The sequence below is a fragment of the Zootoca vivipara genome, chromosome 9 (genome assembly GCF_965207765.1).
Source record: "Zootoca vivipara chromosome 9, rZooViv2.hap1.1, whole genome shotgun sequence".
Classification (NCBI taxonomy): Eukaryota; Metazoa; Chordata; class Lepidosauria; order Squamata; family Lacertidae; genus Zootoca; species Zootoca vivipara.
In genome coordinates, this window is record NC_142592.1 from 45,836,818 (window position 1) to 45,854,024 (window position 17,207).

General features: G+C 44.1%; 1 protein-coding gene across 1 annotated transcript; it reads right to left on the minus strand.

Annotated features, from left to right (window-relative positions):
• Positions 1-2,664: 2,664 nt before the first annotated feature.
• HMOX1 (heme oxygenase 1) lies at positions 2,665-12,714 on the minus strand. The gene is made up of 5 exons (XM_035128231.3): positions 12,610-12,714; positions 11,413-11,533; positions 6,107-6,598; positions 4,557-4,665; positions 2,665-3,439 (listed from the first exon to the last, which is right to left on the minus strand). The coding sequence occupies exons 1-5, from the start codon at positions 12,627-12,629 to the stop codon at positions 3,312-3,314; spliced, it is 870 nt and encodes a 289-aa protein (XP_034984122.1). The 5' UTR covers positions 12,630-12,714; the 3' UTR covers positions 2,665-3,311.
• Positions 12,715-17,207: the final 4,493 nt, after the last annotated feature.

Genomic DNA, 17,207 nt, shown 5'->3' on the forward strand with positions numbered 1-17,207 from the left:
TTAGGGCCTCATCAAACCTAAATCCGGTCCTGGTCGCCGCCACCACCACACGACCCCTTCGTATACATGGAAGGTCCCCTGGCACCCCACGCTCACCCACAACGTTGACACAGCAGCTTCTTTTGATTGTAAAAAACTGCATGGGAAATCAGAAGTCTAAATAGGTGGCACTTAACCCCTCCATAGAGGAAATTGCATAGTGCAGAGATGCATCTGCTGAATCTGCCACCTTCCTCATGCGCCCCATACTTTGAGCGGCCTGCCCCCTTGCAGACCACCAAAGCTGAGTGAGCAGAGAGTGGGGGGGGGGCTACTGACCCTGTGCCCATGAAGCTACAGGAGAGAGGTCAAGAGTGTTCAACACCCACCCACCCCGGTCAGCTATGGAACTCATGGACTCATAGTTTGGAGGCACCCCGGGGGTCATCTAGTCCAACCCCCTGCAATGCAGGAAACTCAACACGTGACCCTCCACCCCACCCCCCAATCCAATTTGAAACCATACCGGATCCTGCTTAATAAATAACAATGCCTAATGAAAGGCTACCTTAAAAAATTCCTTCAGTAGCACCTTAAAGACCAACTAAGTTTTTATTTTGGTATGAGCTTTCGTGTGCATGCACACTTCTTCAGATACACTAGAAACAGAAGAGCCAGACCCGTATCTGAAGAAGTGTGCATGCACACGAAAGCTCATACCAAAATAAAAACTTAGTTGGTCTTTAAGGTGCTACTGAAGGAATTTTTTTTATTTTGCTTCGACTCAGACCAACACGGCTACCTACCTGTAAAAAGGCTACCTAGTTATTAATACCGGTGTACCAGGCAGGACTGTGTCAAAACTGCAACAAAATATGTGATGTCCAAATGCTACTGTGACATCCAAATGCTACTGTGCAAATGGTGTTTGATACTGTACAGTCCTCGTTATTCCGTTCATGTAATGCTCAGGCTTCGTCTGAAGGTGGAGCTGGCTTTAAAGAAGTGTGCTTACAAATTTGAGCTCTCTTATGTACTGTAAGGACTGGACTTAAGAGGTGCAAAAACATTTGTAAAGAAATTATCTGTGCATGGTGAATTTACAATGACTGCTGAAGTTACAGGGCTTCCAGATGGCCTGTTCTCCCTTTTGCAGTGAAATTGCTTTTTACCAGCATTCAAGACGCCATGCCACTGGCGAAATGCTATTCTCCTCTTCTCCAGCATGTTAACTGTGGTGCGGTCATTAGCCTTCCTCAAGTCTGTACAGTTACTTAGTACTGTATGAAAGAGTTAATGGAAAGAATCAAATTGAAGCATTGTTGTCTCCTCATATGATCTCCTTATAGGAAAATAACAAAAGTTACTGTTCTCCATCCTGAAACCACTATTTTTTAATTAGATAAATCCATCTAAATACAGAATCTCAAGGGTATGACTCTCTAGGCTTTTCAATAGGCATCCTATTGTCAATGCAATCTTCAATTAGGTTTTGGGCAGGGGAAATAAAATTGGCATCTAAAGTTGAAGTCCCAATATCTTTAGGAATAATTCAAGATGCATACTCGAGTCAAGACCACTTGGGACAGATCAACACCTTTCAGCAACTGTAGCAGAGTTCGTTAAGAATTCAAGCCATTTTTCTCCCATTTGTATGATGGATGTTAAGCACTATTAATTGGTGTCTGTCAAACACATACAGTGGTACCTCTACTAATGAATTTAATGCGTTCCGAACGCACATTCGTAAGTCGAAAAAATTTGTAAGTCGAATCCCATAGGAATGCATTGGGAGAAAAAAATCGTAAGTCGAAGCAACCCTATCTAAAAATTCGTAAGTAGAAAAAATCCTATCTAAACCGCATCCAAGATGGTGGATGGAGCTCCATTCGTAAGTAGAAACATTCGTAAGTAGAGTTATTTGTAAGTATAGGTACCACTGTATACTAATTTGTGTGATTAAACTTAGATTAGAGTCAATTGGTATGGTCATGTGAATGATCATTTAATAATGTTAGGATTGCAGCTATAGTTCAGTATGAAAGATTTCTGGATTATTATTTGTTGGTTAACCACAAATTGTCCAACCATTGTTTGTTTCTCCAAAATTTAGTTATGTTTCTAGCTGTTCTTGCCTTGTGACTTTGTAGCTTTGTGAGTGCCTATGGTGTGGGTGGTTAATTAAGGGTGATGGGTTTGCATGTAAAACCAAACTATCATTAAAACAAGCCAAGGTTCATAAATTAACAGCAAACCATGGATTCAGATCATGGTTTGCTGGCAGTAAACAAACCAGTGAAGCCATTGGGCACTTAATGCTAAGCCATGATTTAATAAACCATGGCTGAGTGTAATGTGCAAACTAGACCAGTGCTGAGCACACAGTGCCTGCATTTTTTTTTCCAAATAAGAAATTGTGGGTTATTATTTTGTTTGTTACTATGTTAAATATTTTTGTGTTTTTATATTGTAAACCGCCCTGTGAAGGGCAGTATAGAAATTTAATAAATAAAATAAACACAAACAAAGTTTCAACAGCTTTGCCTTGAGACACAAAGGTGTGTTAGTTTTGAGGCTGAGCGCTGATCAGCCAAATATCCTTTCAGCATCAGTTAATATAGTACACAGGAAAAGAACAATGCTCTACTCATGATTTGATAAAACATTAAAATCAGAAGCATACAGTTCATTCTACTCACAGGGAGGTTTAATGATTGAGCACATAATTTATAAAAGGCAAGTTACAGATGAAAGAGAATATATCATAACCCACCCACCCCCAAAAAATATAGGACCGAGGTACAAATGCATTTCAAAAACAAACATCATTACATAAAACACAAACATTACATAAAATCATAGTTTGAGCAATGCATTTTTGTCTCAGGACAGGGAGAAGCAAGCAACGCAACATTGGAACAGCTTCGTGACCATCAGATATTTTGGACTACAACTCCCACCATCCCCAGCCAGCATGTAGCAGCTAGGGCCGATGGGACTTGTAGTCCAAAATATCGGGGGCGGGGGTGGGATCAGGTTGCTGAAGTGTGCAGTAGACAGTACTAAGACATAACACTAGGCAAAGTACCAGGAGCAACATTTATTCCTCAGTTGTCCCAGCTGGCAAGTTATCAGTCTTTATGGCTCTCCAGCATTTGATTTGACTTTCTAAAGTTTTTTAAGAGTCTTTTATCAAGTTAGTGAGGTGATAACAGCTGAGCTCAGATCGCCCAAACTAGGCCATGTAAGCAGGCTTTCTTCCACAAGGGAAAGGTCTGTTAGTTCAGGATGAGGCAGGTGCTGGTGAAAGGCATGGCTGAGGTTTCTTCTGCTCACATGACATACAAGCCCACACCGACTGTTGTTGCCAAGAGGAAGATGGCGAGAGCCCAGCGCAGGAGTGGTGTGCTGGGTAGCATCTGCTGGTGGCTCATCTGCACACGGTCACTTTCCTTTGGACCTATATTAAGAGAATGGAAATTGGTCAGGTTGGGAACTTCGATTCTAGAACGTTCAGCAATGCTCCAGCCACGCTGATGACATCCCTGGGTGCGAGGCAGGTACATTGAGCAGAACAGCCACCAGAGATGAATGATACAGGAAGATAATATCACAGAGCGCTGGTGCAGTTGAGCCAGCTGGGTGGACACAGCCTTGCAAACGAGTGGCTACAGAAAGCAAAAGTTTCCATAAAAGGGAGAACCAGCACAGCGACTTTTCTGACTGTGTTTCAGAACTATAAGGCTTCCAGCCCTACATGTGCATCTATAGGCATAAATTTCATTCAACAAGGTGGAATCTTATTTCATTTAAAGAACTGTGCTGTGCATTCTGCAGCACAGAAATCCCAGGGAGCTGGGCGGAAGGAGGGATTGTGAGAGAAGGAGAGACTTTTAAAATAACACTTAGGCCTCTTCCACTGACCAGGTGTCCTGGGGCCCTTAGGAGGCTGCACCCCCTGCCTCTCAGGAAGTTCATCATGGCAAAGGGGACACCCACCTGACCTCATCCGGTAGTCTATGGAGCCGCAGCTGCTTCATTGCTTGTTTTCCTCTTCCCACTCCATTCCTTTTTCCTTTTGTATCATGCATATTCGATTCTGAGGCTGTGATAAGGGCCTTTCTTATCTTTCGATATACGGTATATACAACACTGAAGCACCTCATATGAATTTATTAATGATAACTGCAGGGTCCACACATATTTTCTAATGGAAAGTGGCCATGATAGGAATCACTTCTCTTTCCATTATTTAGAAGATCCAAGGGGAAATGGAGCTAAAAGGAAGAGAGCTTGCCTTGGGAGCGCAGTAGGCAGGGTCAGAAGCCAGGTTACTACTGCATGTCATGGAAATCACAAATGGCTGCCCCTGATGGCAAGGCCCACCCCAGCACAAATATCTGTCTCGGAAAAGTGCTGTAGCTCACCTGATACCCTGGAGGGCTGCTGCCAGGCAATGTAATGGGAAGAACTAAGCTAAAAGGACCAGTGTTATGATAAGGCAGCTTCCTAGGATGTTTGCTGCAATCAGTGTGGCTGGAAGATGAGGAATGGCTCAAATTAAGAAGTTATCTTACTGTGAGTTCTGTTGATTCCTCTTGTGTGGAGGTCTAGTTTTGGTTCCTCAAGGCGGAGGTTTTCTGTGGTCTGCCCTTGGCTTGTCAATCTCTGCAACTCCTTGAACACCTGGAATAGATCGCCGTATTGTTACTGAAAAGCACTCTATTCCTTTTTAGGATTTTGCAAACCACCACCACCATCACAACAACCCATCTTAATACAGTTTGAAGGTCCTCCAATCTTCCTCACTTGCTTTCATCTTTAGATTGGAGCATGTGCACATCTACCTTTCATTATAAACCTGCTGAGAAACACCAATCAAATCTTCCACTGTACAAAGGGTATGAATGCTGGCCCTTGGTGGGGACATTGCATACATGTGTGTTCGTATCCCTGTGTGATAAAGTTGCAAATGAAGAAAGGTGTAGGGACAGCAACAATTGCATCAGGAAGGTAGGCTACGTACACACCACACATTTCCCCTCTAGGATCCTGGGAACTGTAGTTTGTTAAGGGTACTGGGAATTGTAGCATTGCGAATGATAAACTGCAGTTCCTAAGATCCTCTGTGAAGGATGTTCTTTTAAATGGTTGGTGTGTGTGCAGCCAAACAAAAAATGAGCTAGCTCTAGTTTAAACCCTCCAGACTGAAGAAAGTTATGATCTTAATGGGATTGGAACTTCTTAGTTCCTTCTGGAGAGGGAAAGAAATAATAAAACTGGGCCATCCATCAACTGCATATGTACTTCGTTTTTAAATGCTCACTGACAAATGTTGATCCTGTTGTTGTTTAAAATTAATTTGGAGGTTGGAAGAGCCAGACTCAAAATAAATCACAGCCTGCCAGCAATCTCAAAGACCAATTAGGACAGACTCAAATAGCTGCTGCCTTTTAGAAGGTTCAAAAGTACTGTGCCCACCACTTTTTGTCCCAACAAACCTTAGTATAACCTGTGATCCTATGGATGGGAAAGTAATTTACAGCAACCATGTCTACTCAATTATCCTTAATTTAGTGGGTCTTACTTCCAAGTAAGTGGAGTTAGGATTTCAGCCTTACAGTTCAATCCTATAAATGTCTATTTAGATGGAAGTGACACTGATTTTAATGGGGCTTACTCCCAGGGAAGTTGATGTAGCCTGCAAAGAATATTCCAAATTAACATTTTAAGTCTGGAACAAGTATTAGGTACCGGTATTTATGACACTGTTTCTGTTTGGAGTTTTTTCTAATAGACCAACACAGCTGCCTGCATTTTTTGTTCTCAGGCTGGCTTCTACCATACCCTATTACCAATATCATGATCTTCTCCTATTTTTTCTCCTTTTTTTCAACACTGAGGCTAAGGAAAAGCTGTACAAAACTCAAAGGTTAGTTTATTGCTTTGTAATTGATCCTACTTTTTTTAAAAATGCCTTATTTCAATGACCCTGATTCACCTTACAAAAACAAATCTCTAATAAGAAGAAGCTTGGTCAGCTCTTAGAAATGTTCACCATCTTATTGTGACTTTCAAGAGAGTTATGGGCCTCATGGCAAGAGTGTGTAGCTAACTGATTACTCACTTCTATATTCAGCAGGAAAGATCTCTTGGCCTCCTCAAGTATTCTCTCCTCAGTAGCTGAGTCCATGGGGAGACTGTTCATCCGTGCTCGATACAGCTGCTTGAACTTGCTGATATTGGTGACTCCAGGGAAGTTGAAGAATGACAGCCCTTCTCCAGTGCTGGGCAGATGGAACATTTTCTGGGCGATTTTCTTCAGAATCTGACCCCCGGACAAATCTCCCAAGTATCGCGTATAAGCATGGGCCACCAAAAGCTCAGGTTCGTACTGGCCCACATGGTGCAGCCTGTCCACGTATTTCTGAGTTGCCTCGTGACACTGGATCTCCTTCCTCCATTTGGGCCCATAGAAATACTCCAAGTCTTCCTCCAAAGCTGCCCTGCGATTGAGCTCGTTTGGGAAATAAACAGGGGCATAGACTGGGTTGTCTTTATTCCTCTCAGACTCTTTCTCCAGGGCCACATAGACGTAGTACAGAGAAGCCAGGTACAGCTGAAACAAAGGATGGAGGAGAGGGGAGAAGTTTAGCTCCAAATTCTCCCTTTTGCCATGCAGTGGGGTAGGAGAGCTGAAAATAAGGCCAATATATTTTGCATCTGGCAACCAATGTGCCCCTTTGGTTTCAGATAGTACATGGGTAGAAGAGTCTAAAAAGCCCAGGACACAAATTTCCACGGCCCTCTAGCGGCTATGGTGGCTTATTTACTAGAAGACATGTATTTAGTATTAACTCTGGATGCGTATACTAGATTCTGACCAAACTAAGCCTCCTGGTGTATATTGTGCTCTGATGTATATTGTGCTCCAAGAGGCTGTTTGGTCAGAATCAAGTATACACTTCTGTGTAGAGAACCTATCGTGTTCAATCCCTGGCACCCCAGGGTTGAATTAGATGGGATGGCAGTAGTACCATGTCCTTAAACATGGAGTGCAGGGCTGGCCATACCATCCAATGGTGGCTTTGCCCTAGCAGAAAACATTTCCACTTGCACAAGGTGGGGCACCCAGTTTCCACTGGTCTCCCTTAACTTTGGGGTGGGCATGAAGGGCTGCAGCGGGTAAGGGGGGACTGATAAAAACTAAGTTTGTTGCTGTACTCACACCCTGCCTGTAGGCAACTCATGGGCATCCAGTTGGTCACTGTGAGAACAGGAGGCTGGACTAGTTGAGACATTGGTCTGATCTATTTGGGCTCTTCTTTTGAGTGCCCCACCTTGTGCAGGTGAGTTTTCCATCAGCAAAAAGCCACCACTGGATTCAATGCAGCAGATATGTCAAATCCACCAGCACGTTCCTTTATAGAAGCAATTGGACTTAATTCTACATTGCTGCTTTACAAACTCTCTGGTAAAGTACTCTTTGTCCCTGTTGCAAATACAAAACACACACACACACACACACACACACACACACACACACACAACTAAATACATTTTAAATATTAACCAAGTTCCATGGAAGATCTGAGGTGCTTCCAGACTGTTGATATGTTGTGGGTTCAAACACATGCCAGTAAATTCAGATTGCACCATTACAGTCAATATGGAGAAAAGCCCACTCTCTCTCCTCCGTCCTCCAAATCAGACAATTTTGCCATAAGGTAAGTAGTGGGAAGAAATGAACTGGAAATTCTGGAGTAATAGTTGCATGATACAAGGTCACTCAAAAAACAGATGTTCACTGTAGCCAATATATAACCACCCCACAAACTTTGTTGTGCAAACAATTCAAGATGAATGCTTGATGAACAGGTTGCCTGGAAGTGACCCTAGCTAAACACAGTAAGCAAGGCAGTGCAGCAACACATTGCCCAACCATTTGAGGAAAGTATTTTGAGACCTCAAAAGGGCTCTCACATGGAAGTTATCTTTCATAGCTGTATGTTTCCCATTCATCTCAATAGTAACTATGGCTAATGACACATCCCTTCTACAGCTTCTTTTGACCGCAGTTCAGCATCTGTGCAGGCAAGAAGAATGCAAAGGACATGCACTATGGGTGAGAGAGATTTTAGCACTAGTTTAGTGCCTGGACTGTCTGTCCCATTCTGGATCCCTGTACTCTATGTGATGATTCAAGCCCTAAATGGCCTTGGTCCAGTATACCTGAAGGAGCGTCTCCACCTCCATCATTCTGCCCGGACACTGAGGTCCAGCACCGAGGGCCTTCTGGCGGTTCGCTTGTTGCGAGAAGCCAAGTTGCAGGGAACTAGGCAGAGGGCCTTCTCGGTGGTGGCGCCTGCCCTGTGGAACGCCCTCCCAACAGATGTCAAAGAGGAAAACAACTACCAGACTTTTAGAAGACATCTGAAGGCAGCCCTGTTCAGGGAGGCTTTTAATGTTTAATAGATTACTTTGTTTTATTTTTCTGTTGGAAGCCGCCCAGAGTGGCTGGGGAAACCCAGCCAGATGGGCGGGATATAAATAATATATTATTTATTATTATTATTATTATTATTATTATTATTATTATTATTATTATTATTATTATTATTATGGCACAGTTGGGCAAAAGAGCAGCACAATGGGATGCAGCCACCAGTGTGAGCTGGGATAGCTCAGTCAGTAGAGCATGAGACTTAATCTCCAGGTCGTAGGTTCGAGCCCCACGTTGGGCAAAAGATTCCTGCACTGCAGGGGGTTGTTGGAGTAGATAACCCTCATGGTCCATTTCAACACTACAATTCTACGATTCTAAGGTCAAATAGGGATGGTGCATCTGAGCTTGTTCACAACTGCCTTATGAACACACCCTAAATTCCTTCACACAAAACTTCCCTTTAGTCAACCAGCAGTGCACGCTATTATTGCACATCCCGGATGGCGACTGGGTGTGCATTTTGACCTATATAAAGCCCTTTAAGACCTGGATTTCCACACACCTGGGAAGCGGTCACCTTCTAAGAGGCCACTGTGAGCTTCCACAAAGTGACCAAGAGCAAAACTTGGACACCAGACACATGTCATACGGTTTTTCTTTCTCTCTTTCACTCCACGTTTGTGTAATCGCCTTCCCCTGACATGGATTGTTGTGACTGATAATCTTTTGGAACTTGAGGGAGGGCCATAGCTTGAGGATAGAGGAATTGCCATGTGGACAGGAAGTCCCAGATTCAATCCCTGCCATCTTCAAATAGAGCTGAGAGAGACTTCCTGTCTGAAACCATAGAGAACGGCTGCCTGTCAATGTAGACAGTTCTGAGCTTGGTCTGGCCCAGTATAAGGCAAATTCCTATGCTCCTAAGCACCAAAATTGGTTTGGTTTCATGGTTGAGATCAGTATCTCATTCGTGTGTGTGTGTGTGTGTGTGTGTGTGTGTGTCTAAAATTTCAGAAAGCAATGGATTGTTGAAACAACTATTTATGACCTGCCATCTTTATGCTCTCCCTGCCCACTCCATTGGTCTGTTGTAATAGAAACCAGCCAATCATCAAAGAACGGAAATCTCATGGCAATAATAACTGTGTTTTTGCTGGGTAATGTACAAGTCACCTCTCCAGAATTTCACCATTGCTCCTGCTATCTCTCCGCCCCCCTTGTTGGTTTTGCTCAATCTGGGTTTGTGCTTCGTGCCACCTCATTCAGGACTTATGCCTACCAATTACCTCTAACTGGTTATACTAGAAGGTTCAGCTCGTTAGCATTGGTTTAATTAGCTAGTTCCAGTAGCTCAGACAGGCACACTTGGAAGGCAGATTTTGTTCAAGTTCCAAAACGAACCCATAAAATTTATGCCCTTGCCTGCGGCGTGAAACAGAATGAAAATACAGCAGTTCAGCAATACACGCCCAGGAAATGGAAAAAAAGTGCAGTTTCTGTGAGTGCCAGTATGATATGAAGGTTAGAGAAGGGCTAGGAAATCTTTCTGCCAAGAGCTGCAATCCCTTGGGCGTGATCTGTCAGGGCTCACACTGTTGCAGTGGGGAAAGCGGGTAGTGAGTGGGGGCTACAGCAAAATGTGGGATGGATGGACAGCCCATCCTCTCTCTTTTTGTCACCCCTTTTCTCTCTCAGTGTGCCTCCCTCCTCTTTCCCCCCACTTCCTTCCCCTGCCCCAGTGGACTGCTAGGGGAAGGTCAGATTGCTCTTGCCAGGGCAGAGGTCTGAAGGGATCATTTGCTGGTGGTTTCTGTTCCTCTTTCTCCTCCTCCTCCTCTTCCTTCCATTGCTTTCTCTCAACCCATCCATTTAGGCTCTCCCCCCTCTCTCCTTCTCCTCTTGGCCTCCTCGCCCCCCTTCAGGAGGCTGGGAGCCCTTAAGAGTATTGGAGTTGGACTGGGAAGCCTCCGCTTCAAATCCTGCTGTGGGGCTGAACAATTTATCTCAGCCTAATCGACCTCATAGGGTCGTAAGGAAATGTGTGCTGCCTTGAGCTCCTTCTCCAAAGAGCAAAATAAGAATATAATCAATTCTCTTCTATCTGGCTTATTAGATGGTGCTTGCCATTTTTTTAAAAAAATTAAAATTAAAATTAAAAGCTTGTTTTAAATCTTTTTTTTTTTAAATGTTCGATTCATCGGAGGCACTTTTAGTAAATTATATCCTTTTTAAAAAAAAATCAATTAATTTATTATCATTTGTTGGGTTTATATACCAGTCTTCCTCCCCAAGGAGCCCAGGGCAGCAAACAAATACATAATTTAAAAACAAAAAACAAAGCAAAAACCATGTAAAACAGTAAAGACAAGTAAAACCATTTAAAAGCAGTTGCAGTGAAAAACATTTTTTTAAAGAGTTACAGTTAAAAACATTATTCCATCCATCAATCTAACCCAGTGGTTCTCAGCTAGCTAAGTACTGCAGACCCCCCTGTTCTTCAAAAGCGAAGCCATGAACCCCCTACTTTTGAAAATTTTGATATGTCTGTGGTAGTTTTTGTTATGTGAATGGTGCCACAGACCCCCCTGGGTGGGTTACATGGATCCACTGGGGTCCGTGGGCCACCAACTGGGAACCACAGATCTAATCAATTAAGCAATCAATTAATCTATTCAATTAATCAATCTAATCAATTAAGCAATTAAGCAATGTAGTCCTAGGAAATGCTAGTTGCATTAGCACAATTCTCCCAACTGGAATTTAAAACAGAAGTTCGGGGCACTACATCACAGTGCGTTCTTAATTTAGATGAATCCGTTTCCGCGCTATTTAACCAGTGCCGCTTTCCTCCACCTACGCCCATAATTTGCACAAGCACCCCAACCTCAAGTCACTGATTGACTGACTGATTCCATAAAAAGTATATACCGCTTGATTGTAAAACAAAACTCCTCGAGGTGTTCTATAAAAACTCAGGTATACAGTACCTTGAATTCATGAAGTGACATCTGTCCCTTCTGGAAACGCATCATGAAATCTGTGGTCTCTGCCTGCGCATGCACCTCTTTGGTGCTTTCTTTCAGGGCTTCTGACAGGTCCTGAGACATTCTGGCAGCGGGGCAGGAAATCCAGTGTTAACTTAAGCATCTTACATACCAGCACTTTTGCATAGAAGTAAACTGGCTGGCTGTGGCAAAGCAGGATAAACTAACATCCTCAGTTCCTGACCAGAAAGTGGACCCCTTTGTTCTTCGGCAAGGGGCTGCATACGCACCATATAATTAAAGCACATCCCACCCACCCCTCCAAGAATCCTGGGAACTGGAGTTTACCCACCACAGAACTACACTTCCCAACATCTTTAGCAAACTACGGTTCCCAGGATTCTTGGGGAGGGGAGATATTCTGAATGTGCTTTGAATGTTTGGTGCCTATGCAACTAGAAATATGCGATTCAGATACACCCCCCCCCCCAAAAAAAGTGGCATGCCTCTGAACAACAAGTAAGAAATGTATATTGATATAATAAGCTTTCATGAGTAGTCTAATTCTTAATACGCATTAAATGTTAGCCTCAGTTGTCAGGTGTTATACGCATGCAGGCGTCGAGAGAAACAGTGATGCCATAGAACACTAAAAGTACAAATGCAAAAGTACTCTCTTCGTGAGATTTCTTCTGCCCTTCACCACAAGGTCCCAGTTTGAAAAATAAAATGAAGCCATTCCGCAGCAAAATCAAAATATCTGACAACAGAGGTAGGTCCCACAATAAATGACGTGCATTTCAAACACACTGCTCCACAGAGAATCCTGGGATCTATAGTTTGTGGCTTGGGAACTGTAGTTCTGTACAGATTCCCGTGATTCCTCGGGAGAAATAATGTGCGTAAGATGTACGGTGTATATGCAACCGGAGGCCAAGGTAAAGAGGTGCATCTTCTGCATGTGATGAAAGCCATACCAATGAAGGTGCCGGACGGCACACATCTGGGTGAGAAGCGTGCCCAACAGTGCTAGGTGCTGCCACAGAGGATGCCCTCTCCTGGGCAACACGCACACCGCACTTCCACGGATGGTGGACCTACCAAGAGGCTCCCTCCCTCCCTCCCTGCTAATCTTAACACTTGAGAGAGTCTGTGTAAACTCTTTCAAAGGACTGTCTGCCGCCCAGGATTGCCACTCACCTTTCAGAGCGCTGTGCCATTCTCCTCCTCGCTTGTTATTCTGTGGCTCTTTCTTCTCTTCCTCTTTAATTATCGGCTCCTTGCTCTCTTTCTCTCCAGAGTTTGAGAAGCTACTGAGTTAGGCGTCCGGTCCCCCGCATCTTTCTTTATACTTTTACTCCGAGGTCACGTGCTCAGCCCGGGAAACATCTGACCTCGGTGTACAGTTCTCTTGCACCACGCACGTGCACGCGCACATACTCCCCTCGATGAGGAAGCTGAACCCAGTCCCTCTTCTTCCTCCTCTGGGAAAGCGAGGGAGGAGGGAGAGTCAGCTGACGCAGCTTGACAACTAAGCACAACAACAGGATGTCAAGTGAGAGACATCTCTCTCAAGAATCCTGGGCGTTTTGCCCAGGCTGGTTTTAACTCCTTGTCTTCCCTCTAAGTCAGGTTAACCTGGAATATTCTCAAGTATGTAGTACAAGGACTCATGAATATCTGCCACTGCTTTCATGCAAACACTGGGGAGAAACAGCTTTTCGGTGCATTAAGTATTTTTTAAAAAATCAATATGATTATTCATTTATTAATTGTGTTTCCCCCCTTCAGAACTATAGTTCAGTAGCAGAGCATCTGCCTTGCAGCCACAGGTTCAATCCATGACATCTCTGGGTACAGCTGGGAATGTCCCCTCCCTGAAACCCTGAAGCATCCTGGGAGATGCCAGGTTCTCTGTTCCAGCAGCAAGGAGATCCTCAGTTTCCCCTGATTAACCGCCTGATCCGATGCATGTTTACTTTGGAACAAGAGTGGCCATGAGTTCAATGGGGATGATTCCTATCACACCAACCCCGTCATGAAGACGGATGGGGAGGTATTTGTATCTCAGCTTTGCAAATAGAGGAAACCAAAGGGTTTTTTAAAAATAAATTCATTTTTAAACAAAGTACTAACAGCCTAAAATGTTTGGTAATACAGAAGCCTGCTTTCTAAGACTAGTAACCCCAGAGTCTAAAATCTGCACTACTGCCGATGGGCCATTTTCAGAAAATAAAGTATAATTGAATCATAAAAGGCAATGAATAGTATTGTCAACTGGCCGGGGCAGGGCAGGGAAGAAATGAGCTTGACTCGATCTTGTTCCTTTTACTACAATTTTATCTATAGAAATATAAGCCATTAGCCATGATGTTTAGAAGAAGTACAACCTCTGCGTCGGGGACAAACAATGGGTCATTGTCTTCATGTCCTGCTTTTAGGCTTTCCTGAAGCATCGGGATAGCTCAGAGGTGGGGCATTTTGTGGCTCTCTGGATGCTGTTAGACTCCAGCTCCTATCGCCTTTGACCATTCGCCATGATGACTGAGATTGATGGGAGTTGGGAATCAATAACAACATCTGAAGGGTCACAGGGTTCCCCATCTCTGGGATAGGTGGAAGACCTTTGGTCTGTTCCACTAAGGCTAAGGCTATTGTGCTCTTGAAAATAAGTAGGAGATGCTTATCATGGCATGAAGTACTACGGCATGCTATCTGCAGATCAAGCTGTTGTGAAAAGTACAGGAGCAAGGGCAGATAAGAAAGGTGGCAACACTTGCCAGAAATTAATGATGGGAACCATGGAATGGTAAGTGACATCGAAATATATGGTGGTTCTTTGACTAATTGGTCCAACGTAGATGCAGGGCCTCTCCAGACCTGACATGTAGAAAATGGCTAGCTGGCGGTGTGCGTTTTCATTTGTTTTGGCTTAAGAAGAAGGCATTTTGAGCCAAGTGGCTGGAAGTTTGGGAAAGGTAAATGTGTTGACACTGCAGCTGACTCAGTCAAGCTTCTTCGCAGCTTCACTTTTCTTCTCTGGACACAAGCAGAGCATTCCAGAACACCATAATGAATGCGCTCAGGTCTGTTGCATGACTAGCTAGCCATGTGCAGTGCTGAGAGATGCTGTCCCATTCATTCCCTGTGTCGATGTCAGATTCCAATGCCATTCTGGCCAATTTTTTTTTTTTTTACATGGAATGAAAGGAGGCGCCATCTTGTCATTTGCCTGAGGCGCCAAAATGTGGCAAGCAGTTCCGCCACTGTGCTCGTTTTGCGTATAAAGTAAAATAATTATATAACAGCACGAGATGTCACAAGAGGCTGATGCATTCTATGAGCTGATATAGCGAAGTACCATATAGGCTGATGACTGTCTAATGGTTCCATGTGAGAATGACCGTGAAGGACAATTACCATGAAGTTCTGGAGAGATTCCAGTTTAGGAGCAGGAGCAGTGATCAGAGCCTACAAATGACAGCCTTCCTCACAGTTCACTTGACTCACATAACATTCGCTTTCAGGCATCGGATTTACCTCACAGAGCTCCATCATGTTTTCACTGGTGTTTCACTGGCATCTATTCATCACGGCTGTCCAAGATGTTCAATGTGACAGCAGTTTTCCCATTCAATATGTAGGGACAGAGAAAGAGCAGTATGGGGGAAATAGGGTATAAAACCTGTGCTGTCACAAACACCCCACATTTATCAGGATTTAAGAATAATTCCAGTGTGGTGTAGGCACACGGGGGATGGGAACCTCAGGTCTGGGGGGTGGGGGGCAAATGAAGTTCTTGAAGCTTCTCTGCATGGGCAGCTGCCCCTCTAGATCAAATAAAACAATAGAAATACTTAAATAACTGACCAATCATGACGGTTCTGCCCCCTAACAAAGTCCTAAAGGTAAAGGTAAAGGGACGCCTGACCATTAGGTCCAGTCGTGACCGACTCCGGGGTTGTGGCGCTCATCTCGAGTTATTGGCTGAGGGAGCCGGCATACAGCTTCCAGGTCATGTGGCCAGCATGACTAAGCCGCTTCTGGCGAACCAGAGCAGCACATGGAAACGCCGTTTACCTTTCCGCTTGGAGTGGTAACTATTTATCTACTTCCACTTTGACGTGCTTTCGAACTGCTAGGTTGGCAGGAGCTGGGACCGAGCAACGGGAGCTCACCCCATTGCGGGGATTCGAACCGCCGACCTTCTGATCGGCAAGCCCTAGGCTCTGTGGTTTAACCCACAGCGCCACCCGCGTCCCTGTAAGAAAGTCCTGCCCCCCCCAAATCCTGGCTATGCATATGCTTCTCTGCTGGCCCTCGGGACTCCCCTAACTGGCCCTTCTTTCCAGCCCCTTTGCATGTTTATGCCCAGCTAGAATGGGTCTCTGAACTCTAACAATTCTTCTTGCTTGCCTGGATGGAAGCTTAGAGAGGAGTATGTGAGTCTGTGTAGAAACCAGCCTACTGCGCAGACTTTAGGATCACCAGGAGTTGAGGAAATATGCCTATTTCCACCTGCACCAACCAGCGGTTTTTGTGTGACAGAAAGATATACACCACAACGCAAAGCAGTGATCAGATAGTATGCTCAGTGAACAGCATGTATGCCTTTGGTGACTCCCAGTATCACAAAAAAAACCCACCCCACGATGCTCAACAGTACCTATTGCTTTGCTGAACTTTCTCCCCTCATCTAGTTGTTGAAGGCACAGCACCTTACCATAAATAAAAATAAAATAAATCCAGTTGGTAAAGCATGAGATTCGAGCCCCATGTTGGGCAAAAGATTCTTGCATTGCAGGGGTTGGAGAAGAAGAAGAAGAAGAAGAAGAAGAAGAAGAAGAAGAAGAAGAAGAAGAAGAAGAAGAAGAAGAAGAAGAAGAAGAAGAAGAAGAAGAAGAAGAAGAAGAAGAAGAAGAAGAAGAAGAAGAAGAAGAAGAGTTTGGATTTGATATCCCGCTTTATCACTACCCTAAGGAGTCTCAAAGCATCTCACATTCTCCTTTCCCTTCCTCCCCCACCACAAACACTCTGTAAGGTGAATGGGGCAGAGAGACTTCAGAGAAGTGTGACTAGCCCAAGGTCACCCAGCAGCTGCATGTGGAGGAGCAGAGACGCGAACCAGGTTCCCCAGATTACGAGTCCACCGCTCTTAACCACTACACCACACTGGCTCTCATGGTCCTTTCCAACTCTACAATTCTATTATTCTAAATCTGGCAGGTCTCTAGAAAAAAATGGTCACAATGGTTGGTTCAACAATAGCGTTGAAGTATTTCTGCACAATAATATTTTCCTAAATTATCATTATAGTCTGTTTTTCCTTTAGAAAGCTTAAGATTGCTTACATTGGGTTTTCATTTAAAGACTTCCCTGGTCCCTATTTCCTTAGCTTCACCATTGTTACAAGGTTAGATGTTTCTGGACTGTACACTAAGACTTACATGCAACGGCAATGCCAGTTATAGCACATGACAGTAAATCTGAAAGTCAGCCTTAAGTTACCTCCGAGACTGGCTGTGTTTTTTCCAGTTTCAGGGAACAACGCCAGAGGTTAGTCTCGGGGAGGGATGCGTGTATTACTCAGCAAAAGCAATGCCTTCCTTATAAGGGAACGTCGTGACACAGCAAAATGTGCTGCTAAAGCCTCAAAAGGAAATGCTGAATCAGAAAACAGAATGTACAGCTGTGTGCAACAGGAAAAAGCAACAGCTTTTCTGAAAGCGATAACAGATTTGTTTGTAGAGGCTGAAAGGCCTCCTTGTCAGTGCAAGGGAAATGTAAGAGGGAATGGA

What these genes read in the sequence shown, in the direction of transcription:
- HMOX1 (XM_035128231.3), bottom strand. Translation starts at nt 12,629, where the DNA reads ATGGCACAGCGCTCTGAAAG. An exon ending in ATGGCACAGCGCTCTGAAAG is followed by an intron (nt 11,534 to 12,609) that starts GTGAGTGGCAAT and finishes CCCCGCTGCCAG; the next exon opens with AATGTCTCAGGACCTGTCAG. An exon ending in CTTTCCTGCTGAATATAGAA is followed by an intron (nt 4,666 to 6,106) that starts GTGAGTAATCAG and finishes GATCTATTCCAG; the next exon opens with GTGTTCAAGGAGTTGCAGAG.